General features: G+C 60.9%; 1 protein-coding gene across 4 annotated transcripts in view; it reads left to right on the top strand.

The window, feature by feature from the left end:
* SH3BP2 (SH3 domain binding protein 2) overlaps positions 1 to 13,494 on the top strand; it is a 39,567-nt gene extending 26,073 nt beyond the window's left edge. For 3 of the 4 annotated variants that reach the window (XM_046656984.1, XM_046656982.1, XM_046656981.1), the window contains 12 exons: positions 1,946 to 2,085; positions 3,404 to 3,506; positions 4,698 to 4,815; positions 5,167 to 5,237; positions 6,264 to 6,352; positions 6,647 to 6,715; positions 8,700 to 9,354; positions 10,777 to 10,900; positions 11,154 to 11,209; positions 11,598 to 11,679; positions 12,391 to 12,450; positions 12,885 to 13,494. In XM_046656984.1, the coding sequence (XP_046512940.1) occupies positions 1,950 to 2,085; positions 3,404 to 3,506; positions 4,698 to 4,815; positions 5,167 to 5,237; positions 6,264 to 6,352; positions 6,647 to 6,715; positions 8,700 to 9,354; positions 10,777 to 10,900; positions 11,154 to 11,209; positions 11,598 to 11,679; positions 12,391 to 12,450; positions 12,885 to 13,022 (1,701 nt within the window). In that variant the 5' untranslated portion in view covers positions 1,946 to 1,949 and the 3' untranslated portion in view covers positions 13,023 to 13,494. Of the gene's footprint in view, positions 1 to 6; positions 145 to 1,945; positions 2,086 to 3,403; positions 3,507 to 4,697; positions 4,816 to 5,166; positions 5,238 to 6,263; positions 6,353 to 6,646; positions 6,716 to 8,699; positions 9,355 to 10,776; positions 10,901 to 11,153; positions 11,210 to 11,597; positions 11,680 to 12,390; positions 12,451 to 12,884 lie in introns of those variants that run through there. The other variant, XM_046656985.1, reaches the window with a different exon arrangement.
* Positions 13,495 to 14,340: the final 846 nt, after the last annotated feature.

Below are 14,340 nucleotides of genomic sequence, written 5' to 3'. Positions count from 1 at the left end.
GCCCGGGAGCTGGGGCCGGCGGGAGGCGGGCGCCGGGGACGAGGCGGCGGCCGGGGCGCCCGGCCCGGGGCCTTGTCGGTGCGCGCAAGGGAGGCGGGCGCGGGCCGCCCCCCGGAAGCCGGCCGTGCCTGCCGCGTGGACGCCGTGAGTACCGAGCCCGGACCGGACCTTGTGCCCCCGGACCCGAGCCAGCGCTTCCGGCGAGAACAAAGGCGGGCGTGGGCCGGCCCCGCGCGGGCGGGCGGGCGGGGCTGGGGGCTCCGGGCGGGGCGCAGGCCGTCGGTCTGCCAGCACCTCCCCGTGGGTGGGCGTGAGCGGGGGCACCCTTCCCGTCTCCCCCGGAGGGCTGTGTCCTGGCGGCAGGCGCGGGGGTGGGCGTAGGGGTGGCTGCGCCTTTCTTTCGAGCCTCCGCTGTTGGTGGGGGCCCAGGCCCAAGGGGTTGGCTTTGTGTGCAGATGGAGCCGGAGGGGACAGCCTGGTGACTTAGGCAGAGGTGGTGGCAGAGGAGCAGCCCGGGTCCCTGGAGGGGTGAACATTTGATGAAGGGTGCTGGTTCTCCAAGAGCAGAGTGGTTGTCTTTGTGTGTGTGTTTTTGGTATGGGACCTGTAGTGGTAGGAGTCGCAGCTGGACTGGGTCTCTGGGTCTGACCATAACTGCTCCACCACTGGTGCAACGGTGACGCTGACCACACCCCTGCCCCTCCAACTCCACTGGGCCCCCTGGAAGGACCAGGCCTTAGCTGGGTGGGGGCAGGCACAGACAAATCAGTGCAAGGTTAGGTGCTGTTCAGAGGGACCAGGGGTGGAGGAAACCCGGAATGTGCCTCACGGAAGACAGGACTCTGAATCTGGGTCTTGAAGGACAAGTAGGAGTTCTCCATGTGAGGAGGGGTAGCAGGCATTCCAGGCTGAGGCCAAAAGTGTGAAACAACCTGGCAGGTTTCAGGGAGAGCAGCTGGAGGGTGAGTAAGAGGCTGGAGGAGGGGCAGGGCCTGACATGTTGGGTCCTGTGGAGCTGAGTTAGCCCTAGGACAGTCAGCCTGTCCCTGGTGACGGAGTGCTGTGTGGTCCCTGGGGAGTAATGCCCCAGGCTGTTGGGAGACAGGGTGATATCAGCCAGCCCACCAAAGGGTCATCATGGCCACTGCTGAAGAGGGTGTGCTGCATGCCAGGCTGCGTCTGCTCTGCCCTCCCATTTTACAGCTCCAGCGACTGAGGCCTAGGGGGTCCCTAGAAAGCCAAGACAGGACCGGAATCTAGGTTGTCTGACCCACGAACTGGAGGTTCTTGGCTACCTGCTTTCCTGCTTTGTGGTCTCAGAGCCTTAAGAAAGGGATGGACAGGAGCCAGCTAAGGATCGGCAGGAGTGGATTGTGGGGCATTTGGGGGCCATGCCCCTCACTTACTCCCTGCTGAGAGTCAGAGCTGGTGGAGAGGGTGCCCAGGGCCTGTCCCAGCCTCTGTACCTCTTTAACTCCCTCCTTCAGGTTGTGACCCCTGTCACCTTCTCCTGAAAGCCCTCCCTGACTTCCTGTCTAGGGGAGGCCCCCTTACAGGGTCACCTGGCATTCGGACTTGGGGTGTTCATGGCCTAAGGCCTGACTTATCTGGGCCAGGGGTTTTCTGAGTTCATTTGCTGCTCTACCCCAGCCCCCATGAGGCCTTGAGCTCAGTAGGTGTGTACTGAATGAACCAGTGACAATGAAGGAACACAGCTTTCAGAATCCCTGGGGCCCAGGTATGTGGCTGAATGGACCAGGGGCCGACCAAGTGGACCAGGTCTCCCTGAGGTCCTGCCTGGAAGCCTGAGCCTTCAGAAAAGGGGTTCTCACCTCCTGCCGCTTTGAACCTTCATGCTGCCTCCAGGATGTCCCCCCTGCATGCCCCTAGCCAAGCCATCTTCTGCCTCACAGACCTGGCTGAGACGTGTCCCCTTTTGTTGCAGCTTCATGGCGTCCGAGGAGATGCACTGGCCCGTCCCTATGAAAGCCATTGGTGCCCAGAACCTGCTCACCATGCCAGGGGGCGTGGCCAAGGCTGGCTACCTGCACAAGAAGGGTGGCACCCAGCTGCAGCTGCTCAAGTGTGAGTCCCCTGGCAGTGGGGGGTACCATGGGAAGATGTGGGGACAGGGCTGGTCCCAGCTCTGCTGACCCACTGGGCCTCCTTGGGCAAGCAACCACCCTCTCTGAGCCTCTGCTTTCTTATGTGGGGGGCCCTCTGGAGTTTCTCTTCTCTCCCTGGTGGTTGGTACCCCCTGGAGGAGCTGAGGTTGGCCTCCCCAGCCCCAGGACTGTGGGAGGGTCTGGGCTGGTGTAGCTGGGTAGAGATAAGACTGGCATTTGGTGCAATGTGCTGACCGGTTGGCCAGGGGAGCTTCAGCCTGTGGCCAGGGCTAGGGGCCCTCTGCATGGTAGGTCTGGCCACTGGCTGGTGCCCTTGTCTTATCTGGTGGATGTTCGCTGAGTTGGGCGGTTGCTCGGTCCACAGTGAACCCACCTGTCCAGCCAAGACCTGGCTGGGCACTGGACCTACAGAGCTGCGTGAGACCCAGGCTCTGATCCCTAGGACAGCAGGCTGGGAAAGAGAGCCCCTAGGCCTGGGAGCTGCCCAGCTGTCAAGACTCTGAAGACCAAAGAGCATCAGGGCTTTGCCTATCCCTCTGACCAGCCATGGGTGCCTTATGCCTTTGCCCCAGCAGCGCCCTCTGCCGGGGACCGCCTGGCCCTGTGCTGCCTGGTTGAAGTGCCCCAAGCTGGGCTGTTTGGTTTCTATATGAGCACCGATTGGTCTGCTCTCCTGTTTAGACAAGGAGCCTCTAAGGAGGGACTGTAACTGACCTGCCCCCAGGCCTGGGAGGGGCTGCTTGGGGACGGGGTAGTGGAGTGTGAGTTCTCAGCATAACTGCCCAGCCTGGGGGTCAGTTCCACACCAGTGGCGCTTGGTGGCAGGCTCTCTGGGCTTCTTTGCCCCCACCCTCGCCCTGTCAGCCTGGGGTAGAGGGAACCTCCAGCAGCCCTGCAGCACCCAGCTGGGCGGCTGTGGCTTCCCTGGGGCTCCTGCCCTGCCTCTGCCCTTCCTTGAGCCAGCATCTCAGTCCTTGTCCCTGGGGGCCCGTGGTCTAGCCCCCTGAATCTGCCCCTGCCCTAGGAATGGCCAGGCCTGCCCTGGGGGCTGTGCTCTGGGGCTGGCCAGCATGCCCATGAATTTGTCCCCATTTGGGCCCACAGTGGACTCCTGGGGAGGGGGCAGAAAGCCAGCCCAGCTCCCTGCTCTTCCATTCCATGGGGTTCAAAGATGGTTTGGCCCTGAGTCACCCAGGGCTTCTGAAGAGGGTCCCTAGAGTGGAGTGTGCCCAGCGGCCCTTTGAGGCTCAGTCCTGTGCTTGCCACGCTGCCTGCAGGGCCCCTGCGCTTTGTCATCATCCACAAACGATGCATTTACTACTTCAAGAGCAGCACGTCCGCCTCCCCGCAGGGTGCCTTCTCGCTGAGCGGCTACAACCGGTGAGTGCCCACCCTACCTGTGGACCCTGGGGCCAGTGGCTTCTGCATCCTTCCTTCCCACCCATCCTCCTCACCCACCACCACCTCCTTCCAAGAGGCCAAGAGCCCAGCCCTCCGCATGCCCTGCCCCAGGCCTCCCTGGCTCCAGGGGCCTCCCAGGCTGGGGGCCAGCCCTGCCTCACAAGTGCTGTGGGCTGGGTCCATCCAGTGAGGGGCAACCAGCCTGCCCTCAGCGCTCCCAATGGCAGGTGGGCACTGGGCCAGAGCCCCCCTGGTGGGATGGGCATTCTGACATGTGCAGGCCAACCCATGGCCTCGGGGGCCTGCAGAGCAGGGGTGAAATGTGGCTCCTTGGTATCATACCACCTGGGCCATGCACCCTACAGCATGAGTCTGTGCCCCCTACCTCCCTGGGAGGGCCTGGCCCCTCCTGCCTGTGAGGACCTGAGGGTTCCATGGTGTCAGTGGTGGGACTGGGACCCCCAGGGAGTGACTCTGGGCCTTGGCTTGTACCCCACAAACTCAGTTGGGGAGCCTTGCCCAAGAACCCAGGCCCCCAGGCCAGCCCAGGCACTGCTGAGGAGGGGAGGAGGCTCCAGGGCCATGTAGCTACCAGTGGGCACTGGTGGATCAGGTGGTGATTCTGGTGGTCCAGGCAGATGGGCATACCTGTCCCAGGTGCCTCGCCCAGCAGGAGCCTCCCATGGTAGACTTTGTGATCTCTGTGCGGGGAGTGGCCACAGAGAGTCACTTCCCTGAAGTGCTCTCAGGGATGCTACTGGGCAGCAGGGGCAGGGTGGAGGCTGACATGGAGCCCTGTGAGGGCTCCCAATGGGCAGGCCAGGGGACAGGCAGGGCCTGAGGTGGGAGGGTGGCATCCGTGTAAAGTGGCATTGGTGAGCAGTGAGGGTAATGTGTCCTTGTCTCAGAACACTGCCTGCTACTGTTTCTAGGAAGCCCTCCCAGACCCCAGCACCCCGTCTGCTCACTGCCCATCCTTGCCTACACACCTCTCTCTGCCTGATGCATCTAGGCCTTGAGCCTGGAGCATCCGTGGGCAGACCATCCAGGTCTGCCTGTGTCGTTTGGGGCATGGTGCTCGGTATCAAGACCCATCCAGGGTCGGGGGCTGTGCTGAGGCCGTCCCTGCGAGTCTGGACCTCGTAGTGACCACTGGCACTGTGCCCTTAGGGTGATGCGAGCGGCTGAGGAGACAACGTCCAACAATGTCTTCCCCTTCAAGATTGTCCACATCAGCAAGAAGCACCGCACATGGTTCTTCTCTGCTTCCTCTGAGGACGAGCGCAAGGTGACCTGGGAGCCAGGCTGGACCTGCCTTGGGCAGTGGGGAACTGACAGGGCCCTGTCTAGTCCCTGAGGGGATATGGCTGGGGCATCAGCAGCTGGGTGGATGGCGCCCCTCAGTTCTCTGTCCTCATGCTCAGAGCCTGGTGCCAGCACCCACACACTCAATATGCTGTCTTGGGGTGAGCTCCAAATGGGCTGAGAGAGGTCCGCAGCCCTACGAAGGCCAGCGGAGGTCGTCTCCTCTGACCTTGGTGGTCACTGGAGACCAGCCAGGGCGGTGAGGGGAAGAGGGTGAGGGTGAAACCCTGCCCTGGGCAGCACCATGCCCACTGTGGCCCTGGCTGACCCACAGAGCTGGATGGCCTTGCTGCGCAGGGAGATTGGCCATTTCCACGAGAAGAAGGAGCTGCCCCCGGAAGCCAGGTAGGCCTGGGGATGTGATGGGCAGGCAGGGTGTCTCTAGGGCTGCTGGGCCTGACACGTGTGCCCACCTCCCAGCCCCTGGGGGCTTGACACACAATCCTCTCCTCAAACATTTCTCTGAAGGTGCCAGCTGGGCTGCATGTGTGTGTGGCATGTATCTGTGTGTGTGCATCCAAGTGTGTGAGTATGTGTGCACACCTGAGTGTGTGAGCATATATGTGCATGCATTTCAGTGTCTGAGTAGGTGTGTGTGCCCAAGCATGTATGCATGTGTGTGCTCATACCCGAATGTGTAAATGTGTGTGTACTGCATTGGTAGTTCCTGTTTAGGGGGTCACATGTGCCTTTACCTGCCACCCATTTGCAGCATTTGCAGCAGCTCAGAGCTTTGGGTTCCCAGCCCCCAGACACCCACGCTGGCTCACTCAGGAGTGAGTCCGCTAGGGCACTGGCTCCGTCTTGGTGACCTCACTGTGAGGTGACCCAGCAAGCAGCAGGGGCTCTCTGGGCGGGAACAAAAGCCATTCCGTCCTTTCGGAGATGAGGAAACTGAGGCCCCAGGAAGGCCCCAAGGCGATCCCACAGGTCCTTCCCTGACCCCAGAGATCCTGGCCCTCAGTCTTGTCTGGTATCCTGCAATGGGATCAGCCCAGAGTTGACTGAGCCCCTGGGGCAGGAGCAGGTGGGCATATGGGCCCAGCCCTGAGGCCTGGCACCATCTGGCCAGTCAAAGGGCCACACTTATGACAAGAACCACAGGGTTGTGGGAGGGAGGCACCAGAGCCTCCACTCCCCATGTCCTTGTAACCTTGTGTGGAGTGTGTCTTTGTATCCATCCTTGTTTTGTGTTTGTCTGTGTCCGTGCCTATGTCTCTGTGTGTGTCCTTGTGTTTATCTGTGCATATGTCCACATCTCTGTGTCTGTGTGAGTGTCTGTGTGTACGCGTGAATCCATGTGTGAGCACAAAGGGACTCGTCTGCTGGGTGCTCACGGCCCCGCCTTTGCCCGCCCTCCTTGTGCTTCAGCGACTCCAGCTCAGACACAGACAGCTTCTACGGCGCAGTTGAGCGGCCTGTGGACATCAGCCTCTCTCAGTACCCCACGGACAATGAAGGTGAGGCCTATCTCCACATCCTCTGCCCACTACCTCTTCCCACCTGGCTGCTGGCAACGAAGGGACCAGGAATTCCTCTTGGGCTACTGCCAAGGAGGGGAGACATTTGGATGTCCTCCCTGCTCTCTCCCTTTGGCTTCCCCAAGCAGCCTGGGTCCACCCTGCTTGCCCCATCCTCGCCCCATGCCTCCCTGACAGAGCAGCGTTCCGAGGGCCCCACTCTACCACCCTGTCCTGGGTGCAGCTGGGCCTGGGCTGCCCTGGTCTGGGTCTGACCCTCCCTCTGCCCTGCAGACTATGAGCATGACGATGAGGACGACTCGTACATGGAGCCTGACTCCCCTGAGCCCGTGAAGCCCGAAGGTAGGCCGGGTGACTGGGGGGCCTGGGGAGCTCCTAGTGGAGAACAGGGGCCAGGGCTGGGAGCAGAGCCCCCTCCTAGCCTGGGAGTGCTGGCCTGGGTCCTGCTCTGGGTGGGCTCAGGCCTGACGGTCTCTACCCTGGGCCTCAGTTTGTCTGCCATGGCCCAAGTATTAGGAGGAACAGAGTAAAAGAGGTGTACCCTCTGGCTGGCCCTGCTCACCTCCTCCTCCAGCCTCCATGGTTAGCCCAGGATGGGGGGAATGTGGAGATAATTGAGGTGGGGAGCCCCCATACTTGGGATGCTGAGCCAGAGGTGGTCCTGGGAGCTGAGAGTGGGGAAGGAGGGACAGCTCTTTGTGAGCACCTCTGTATGCTAGACGGTTCCTCACTGCCCACCCCCACCCCACCTCCTGAAGCACATGGCCTAGGAAGGGAGACAGGCGTGTACCAGGGTTATGCCAGGCATCACATACGCGTGTCACAGGGAAGCACAGGGCCAGGTGTTGGGGGGGTAGGCTGTGTCTCTGTCCTGCCATCTGTCCCCTCACTCCCTGTCCCTGCCGTCTGTCCCTTCACCCCTTGCCTCTGCCGCGTGTCCGTCACTCACTCTCCCTTCCACCCTCACTGGTTCCCCTCCCTCAGCCCTCCCTCAGTTCTCGATCTTGTGGATTTCATTATCTGGGGACTTGGGACAATCCCTCCACCCCCTGGCCTACTCTCCAGTGACCCTGTCCTCTGCCCTCCCCCCCACCCTCACTCCTGTGTCCTCCTCCCAGCTCTGCCTCTCCTCTCCAGTATACTTGGGTCCAGCCCCCTTCCTGCCTATCGGCCCCCTCCCTCCAGGGCCCCAGTACCCACAGGCCTTTGGCCCACCAGGACCTGTGGCCACATGCCTCAACTTCCCCTTCTGGCTCAGAGCCTGCCCCCCTCGTCCTATATACCCTCACTCTCATGCTCTACCCTTTCCTCTCTCTGGCCTTGTGACCCCAGTCCTGGAGAAATCCCACCTTCCTCTGCCCCACCCCTGAACTGCAGCCCAGTGGGGCTGTTGATGAGCACACAGGAGCCTCACTTCTCATTCCTAGCCATGAACCTCCAGGGCCCAGTGCTTCTGCAAACCTGCCTGCACGCTCCTGGCCCACTCCCTCCCCACCCTCTGGATGCCCACTCCCATCAGGCTCCCCTTCCCACTCCCCAAAACGTCTCTTATCAGGTTTCCCAGTGGCCTCCCCATTCCCAGATGCAGTGCTCAGCACCTGTGAGCTGCACTGGCCCGGTACCTCCCTCCCTGCTCCTCCCCTGGCTCACTCAGCACCAGGTCCCGCCTCCCTCTCAACCCTGTGCTGACCCCTTGAAACCCATCTGCATGACTGAGGGCCAGCCCAGGGCTCAGGCTTTGCTCACCCCTACCCTGTCACTCCTGAGCCACAGCCACTGTTATCAATAGGCTGTTGACTCCATTGACATCTGCAGCGGGGACCTCTCCTCTGAACTTGGACCTGTGCCCCAACGGCCCACTCGATGTCCCCTCTGTATCCTGCAGCATCTTAAACTTGTCATGAGCAAACACGATCCTCATCTTCCTTCCCACCTGCTCCCACCTGTTCTCCTCACCTCTGTTGTTAGGAATTCCAGCCTCCCCTAGCTGAGGCCAAATCCTAGGAGTCCTCCTGGCCTCTTCTGTCTCTCTCACCTTCTTATCTGGGAACCCTGATGTGACATTTAGGCTTCAGGAAACTTGCACAGGCTGCCTTGTGGAGGATGGATGGGATGGACCAGTGGCAAGGTTTAGGCCAGGAGCCCAGGAGGAAGGCTGCATCGAGAGTGTTGGGCGTTGGGGGCTATAGGGTGGCCAGGCATCGGGTGGGGGCTACGAGGGGGCGCACACCCACTTGGCCCAGTCATCCATTGCCAGCAGAGATGGTATTGGTCCAGCCTCCAGCAGGTGACACTATCTCACTAACTAGATCTCTTTGCTCTGCAGATGCCCTGACCCACCCGCCAGCCTACCCGCCACCTCCTGTGCCCACGCCCAGGAAGCCAGCCTTCTCTGACGTGCCCCGTGCCCACTCCTTCATCTCAAAGGGCCTGGGCCCTCTGCTGCCACCCCCACCCCCTAAGCGTGGTGTCTCTGATGCTGGCCCAGCCCTCGAGGACTCGAAGAGGGAACTGCCGGGCCTGAGGCGGGCTGAGCCTGGCCTCAGGGTGCCTGCTGCCTCCCGGAGGATGAGTGACCCTCCAGTGGGCAGCCTGCCCACTGTGCCCAGCCTCCAGAAATCCCCTTGCTTCCGTGAGAGCACCAGCCCCAGCCCAGAGCCTCGGGTCCCCAGCCATGGGGCCAGCTCTGCCTCTAGCGCTGCTACCACGGCCACTGTTGCCTCCAAGAACTGTGACAAGCTCAAGTCCTTCCACCTGTCCCCCCGGGGGCTGTCCACGTCCGAGCCCCCACCGGTGCCAGCCAACAAGCCCAAGTTCCTGAAAATGACTGAAGAGGCCCCCCCGAGGGAGGCAGCCAAGCCCGGACTCTTTGTGCCCCCTGTGGCCCCCAGGCCTCCTGCACTGAAGCTGCCTATGCCCGAGACCACAGCCAGGCCCGCAGTCCTGCCCAGGCCAGAGAAGCCACCCCTCCCCCACCTCCAGTGAGTCAACATGGCGCTGGTGCCACTGGAACTCCTCCCAACCTGGCCAGTTCTCTCGCAGCACCCTGGCCTCCTTGCCCCTGGTACTCTCAGCTCACGACCCAGGGGTACAGGTGGTGTCCAACCTTGCCGTTGAGAATTTCCAGCCCACTGGGTGGTGGCCCGAAGCCCATGGCTGCCTCAGGAAGCAGTGGACAAGAAGGGCCTTTGGGACTGCAGGCCTCCCAGAACCTCTGCTGTGCAGTCTGAGGGTTGGGGTCAGGAGAGGGGCCTGTGGGGCTGCCTGCCTGCCCTGGGTTAGACGATGTGTGGAAGGGAGCTAGGGCTCTGGGCCACTCTGAGCCAGCGTGCCTCTGCAGGCCCTCTTTACCCAGCACCTCCTTCCCAGCCCCTCCTGGGGCCCTGGGTGTGTTCCTGGCTCTGGAACCGCCAAGGCTGTCTTTGTGCCCTTGCCAATTAGGTACTCTCTGGAATGCGGAGCATGTCCCTAACTCACCCTTGAGACCTGCTTGAATCACCTCTGCTTTATTGCTGGGCAGTGCCAGGAGACCAGTGTGCCCCCATTTCCACAGTGTCATCCACACCAATGGCCCTTGGTCAGAGATGTCTGGGACCTGCAGCAGTGAAGGCTCTGGGAGCCACAGGGGCGAGCCTTGAGTGGGTGCTCTAACCCAGCACTCCCTGAACCTGACCATGGCAGCCTTCTCCCCACGGCTCCATTAGCACTGCTGCCCATGGGCAAGTGCCTGGGAGGACCCCTTGCCACGCTCAGGGCTCTGTTTCACGAGGGGCCACAATGGTGCAGATTGGGTTCTTTTGCCGAGCCCTGGATATGGACCTGAGTACTACAGGGCTGTGTGCTCAGGGCCCACTGTCCACAGTGCAGCGTCACACAAAAACCCAGCCGCCCACCCCAGTGTGGCCTCCTTTAATCCTCCTTGAAGCCCTGGGGGTGTAGGACCGCCTGGCTTTGTGTGGGGCATGTCCCTTGGGCTTGGCCTGTTGACATCCATCTACACTTTGTGGCTCTGGGACGGGCATGACTTGGCTGAGGTCACAAAGCTGGTCAGTGGCAAAGCTGGGGTCTTCTCCCACAGTATCTAGAGCACTTGTCCACAGTGTAACAACACCAGAGTGCAAGTCCTAGGACCCCCTTGCCAGTGTCAATGGCAGCTCTGACCTAAGGTCAGGCTTCCAGGCCTCAGGTGATTCCTTTCACCCCAAGGTAGTCAGCACAGGCCACTGTCGTCCTGGGCTTTTCACAGCCACCAGGACTGTAGCAGCCAGACCCCATGGGTTCTGTGGCTGAGCTTGGTGTGGTCACTCAGAGGGCGCATGGGGCCAGGGTGTGGAGGGGAGCAGAGGGGGACCCATTCCATGTCTGACAGTGACGTGGGCTTCCTCTTCTTGCTCCCCTCCCAGGCGGTCGCCCCCCGATGGGCAGAGTTTCAGGAGCTTCTCCTTTGAAAAACCCCGGCGGCCCTCACAGGTTGACACCACGCGTGCTGACACTGGTGGGGAGGACTCTGATGAAGACTATGAGAAGGCAAGGCTGAGTGGAGAGCCCAGATCCTGGCTGTGGGTGGGTGGCTACAGGAGAGCTGCAGGCCAGGGAGGCCACTCACTGGCCATCCCGAGCCAGGAGCTTCCAGGACCCTGGAGCTGATGGAGGACGAAACACACTACAAAGCCTGGGATCTCAGCACAGGCTGGCAGCCAGTTGGCGAGTGGTATAGGGGTGGTGCTGGCCATGAGCACCACTCATACCTTGACACTGATCACCATTGGCCTCTCTCCAGGTGCCACTGCCTAACTCGGTCTTTGTCAACACCACAGAATCCTGTGAAGTTGAAAGGTCAGCATGAAGCCCTTCTTTCTCCAAAGCCTTGTTTTTGCAGACACGAGGTTCCCTGCTGCCCCCCACCACCCCAGCCCCAGCTTCTGGATTTTCTGTTCTCTTCACTCACTTTGGTGCTGGGCAGTTGCTGGCACAAGTACATGGCCAAGTGCAGCAAGACTCCTGATAGAACAAGGGATCCCATCAGCTCAGTCCCCTACGGGCCCTCCCTCTGAGCGTGGCCCAGAGCTCTGTAGGGCCAGCCCTCATGGCATCCACTGCTCTCTGAACCTGAGCTGCAGAATAGTGAGAGGACAAAAAGCCACACGGGATGGTAGGGCCAGGGGGATCCCCAAGTGGGCTGTCTGAGGATGGATCACCTGTTGACAAGACTGTTTTATTTTAGGTTATTCAAAGCCACGAACCCCCGGGGAGAGCCCCAGGATGGACTCTATTGCATCCGGAACTCCTCCACTAAGTCGGGGAAGGTTGGTGCCCAAGGAGGATGCCCTGGTGGTCACCTTGCCTAGCAAAGGCCCCCCAGGACTATTGCCTTGTGGGGGGGTCTTCTCGCTGTCCACACACCCAGCCTGACAGCAAGCACAGGACTTTACAGCTTATAGATCACTTCCCCATGCAGCCTCTTACTTGTCATCTCTGCCAAGTTCCATCCTTGGAGTCTTTGCCTGGCAGGCCCCCTGCCGATCTATTCTCAGAAACTAAGCACCATCTGCAAACTGGGGGCAATCATGGCCACCTTCCAGCACGAGCAGGAGATGGGAAGGAAGTGCTGGGGCCCCAGGACTCTGATGGGGATATGGGGGTTCCTGAACTTTCAAGGGGTGGCTGCTTGGGGCAGTGGGAATGACAGGAGGTCTGTCAGCTCCACCTCTGCCCCTTCAAGGGTGAATTGTGTGACCTCATTAAGCCTCAGTTTCCCCATGTGTCTCAGAGATGGTCCTAGGGTGGACCAGGATCTGCCACTGTTATTCAGGTCTCATCAGAGGCTAACTGGGGGCAGAGTCCTGGGGCAAGGGGCTGCCTGTCTTGACCCTGCTGTTCACGGGCAGAGCAACCCCCAAGGGCCACAAGACCCAGCCTCAGTCCTGCTGCCTGCCCCTCGGTCTCCAAGGTTTGTCTTTCTGGAAGTCAGTGCTGCTCTCAGTTGAGCCATCCGCTGCCCACTTCTCTCCCGGCAGGTTCTGGTCGTGTGGGACGAAACCTCTGACAAGGTGAGGAACTACCGCATCTTTGAGAAGGTAAGCAGGCTGGCCCTGCCCGCGGGCCCTGGGCAGGTGGGGGACCTTGGCCTGGAGCTTAGCGGGGGCAGGGCAGAGTCTCCCTGATAGAGTATAGGCAATGGGTGGACTGAGGCAGGCATTTCCAGATGCCACTTCTCCACTGCCTCAACCTCCCCCCTCCCCTTGCCTAGCTGTGTCCTCATCTCACCCTAGAGGGGATGGAGTGATCCCCTCTATGTAAATAGCCTGCCTTGGGGCTTATTTACAGACCTTGGCTGTATCCCCTGGACCGAGTTGGGGTAATGAGGTGGGAATTTGGGACAGGCAGCTAGGAGGTGACACAGAGCAGTGGGAGCAGACCTGACTGTTGTCATTACTGCCAACTGCCCCATGTTGCAGGGATGGGCAGGCTAGCCCAACCCCCCTGACCTTGCCACCTTCCCCCAAACCAGGACTCTAAATTCTACCTGGAGAGCGAGGTCCTGTTTGTGAGTGTGGGCAGCCTGGTGGAACACTACCACACCCACGTGCTGCCCAGCCACGAGAGCCTGCTGCTGCAGCACCCCTACGGCTACGCTGGGCCCAGGTGACACCTGTGCCGTGCACTGCTGGGCAGAGGTGACCCTGGGGGCCATGACCCCAGGCCATGCGGATGAAGACTGGCCTGCATGGGAGCGTGAGCAGGAACAAGCACAGTGCTGTGACCTGGGGCCTCCCCCACTGACACCCTATAGAATCTGCCAGGCCAGGCCCCACCCAGCAGGCTGGGTCCCCTGGGCTAGGCCAGGCCCTGGGCTCCAGAGGACTGGGGACTCTCCTATCCCACCCTGCCTGCCCTGCCCACTTCTCAGGAGCCCAGGGTCCCAGGACAGAGCCCTGCCTGGGCTTCACAGATAGGAATTCTGGTCCCCCTCAGCATACCCATCCTGCGCTGGGCTAGGAGCTGGGCAGGGTTGGGGCATTTGGGCTGGGGGCAGGGGCTGGCCCCAGGATCCCCCAGGAACGCTAAGACACAGGCTCCAGGAGGGGCTGTTGCCACACAATAAAGCACAGAAGACCTTTGCTTCGGTGGCTGGTGCTTTATTGGGAGGAGGGAGTGATAGGTGTACCCACACCAACGTACAGGTGGTGACTGCAGCAGGTCAGCTCATAGGAACCCTTGAGGTAGTCTCTCTATCTTCCAGGGCACAGGTTACTAAGTGACTTGTCCCAGCTGCACAGCTGATAACAGAACAGGCCCCAAACTTGGGCAGTGTGTGCTCAGAGCCCGCACGCCAAAGCACCAGTTTCTGCTGCTGTGGGTCATGACCAGGCAACGGGGCTGCAGAGCTAACAGGTCCCCCACATCTCCAGTTGGATCATTTGCTGGATTAACAAATGGTTACTGGGAGACAGCTGGGCAGGAGGTGCTCACAGTGCATGCTGTCCAGAGCAGTGGGGTGTGCAGGGGCTAGGAGCTTGCAACCCAGCTGGTGGCTCCAGGAAGGTTTCCTGGAGGAAGTGACAGCTACAGTGGGGCAGGAAGAGTGGGCCCTGAGTAGGCCAAGGGTAGGTGGGGACCATGGTACCCAGATGCCTGAGTCTCTTGGCGATCCCCAGCTGAGGCCCAGCCCTGATCATCCCTCACTTCCTGTCATGAATTCCAGTAGGCCACTCTCCCTGGCACAGTCATCTGGGCTGGATTTTTTTGTGAAAACAGACTCAGCTGGGGGCCGGGGCTAGGAGGGATCCTGGAGCCATCTGATTCCTCACTGCACTTTATGCTGGGAAAGGAATGTGCTGTGTAAAACCCAAGCCACCACAGCACTTGTGCCCACTGGCCAGTGATTAACAGTCCTTTGAGGAGGCCCTGTGTTTGGACTTCCCCTCTCTCTAGCCCTGGGGCATGTTCTCGGGTGGGGTGGTCAA

This window comes from Equus quagga, chromosome 3 (genome assembly GCF_021613505.1).
Source record: "Equus quagga isolate Etosha38 chromosome 3, UCLA_HA_Equagga_1.0, whole genome shotgun sequence".
NCBI lineage: Eukaryota > Metazoa > Chordata > Mammalia > Perissodactyla > Equidae > Equus > Equus quagga.
Note: the sequence above shows the minus strand (reverse complement) of the source record. Positions and strands in the feature narration are given on the sequence as shown.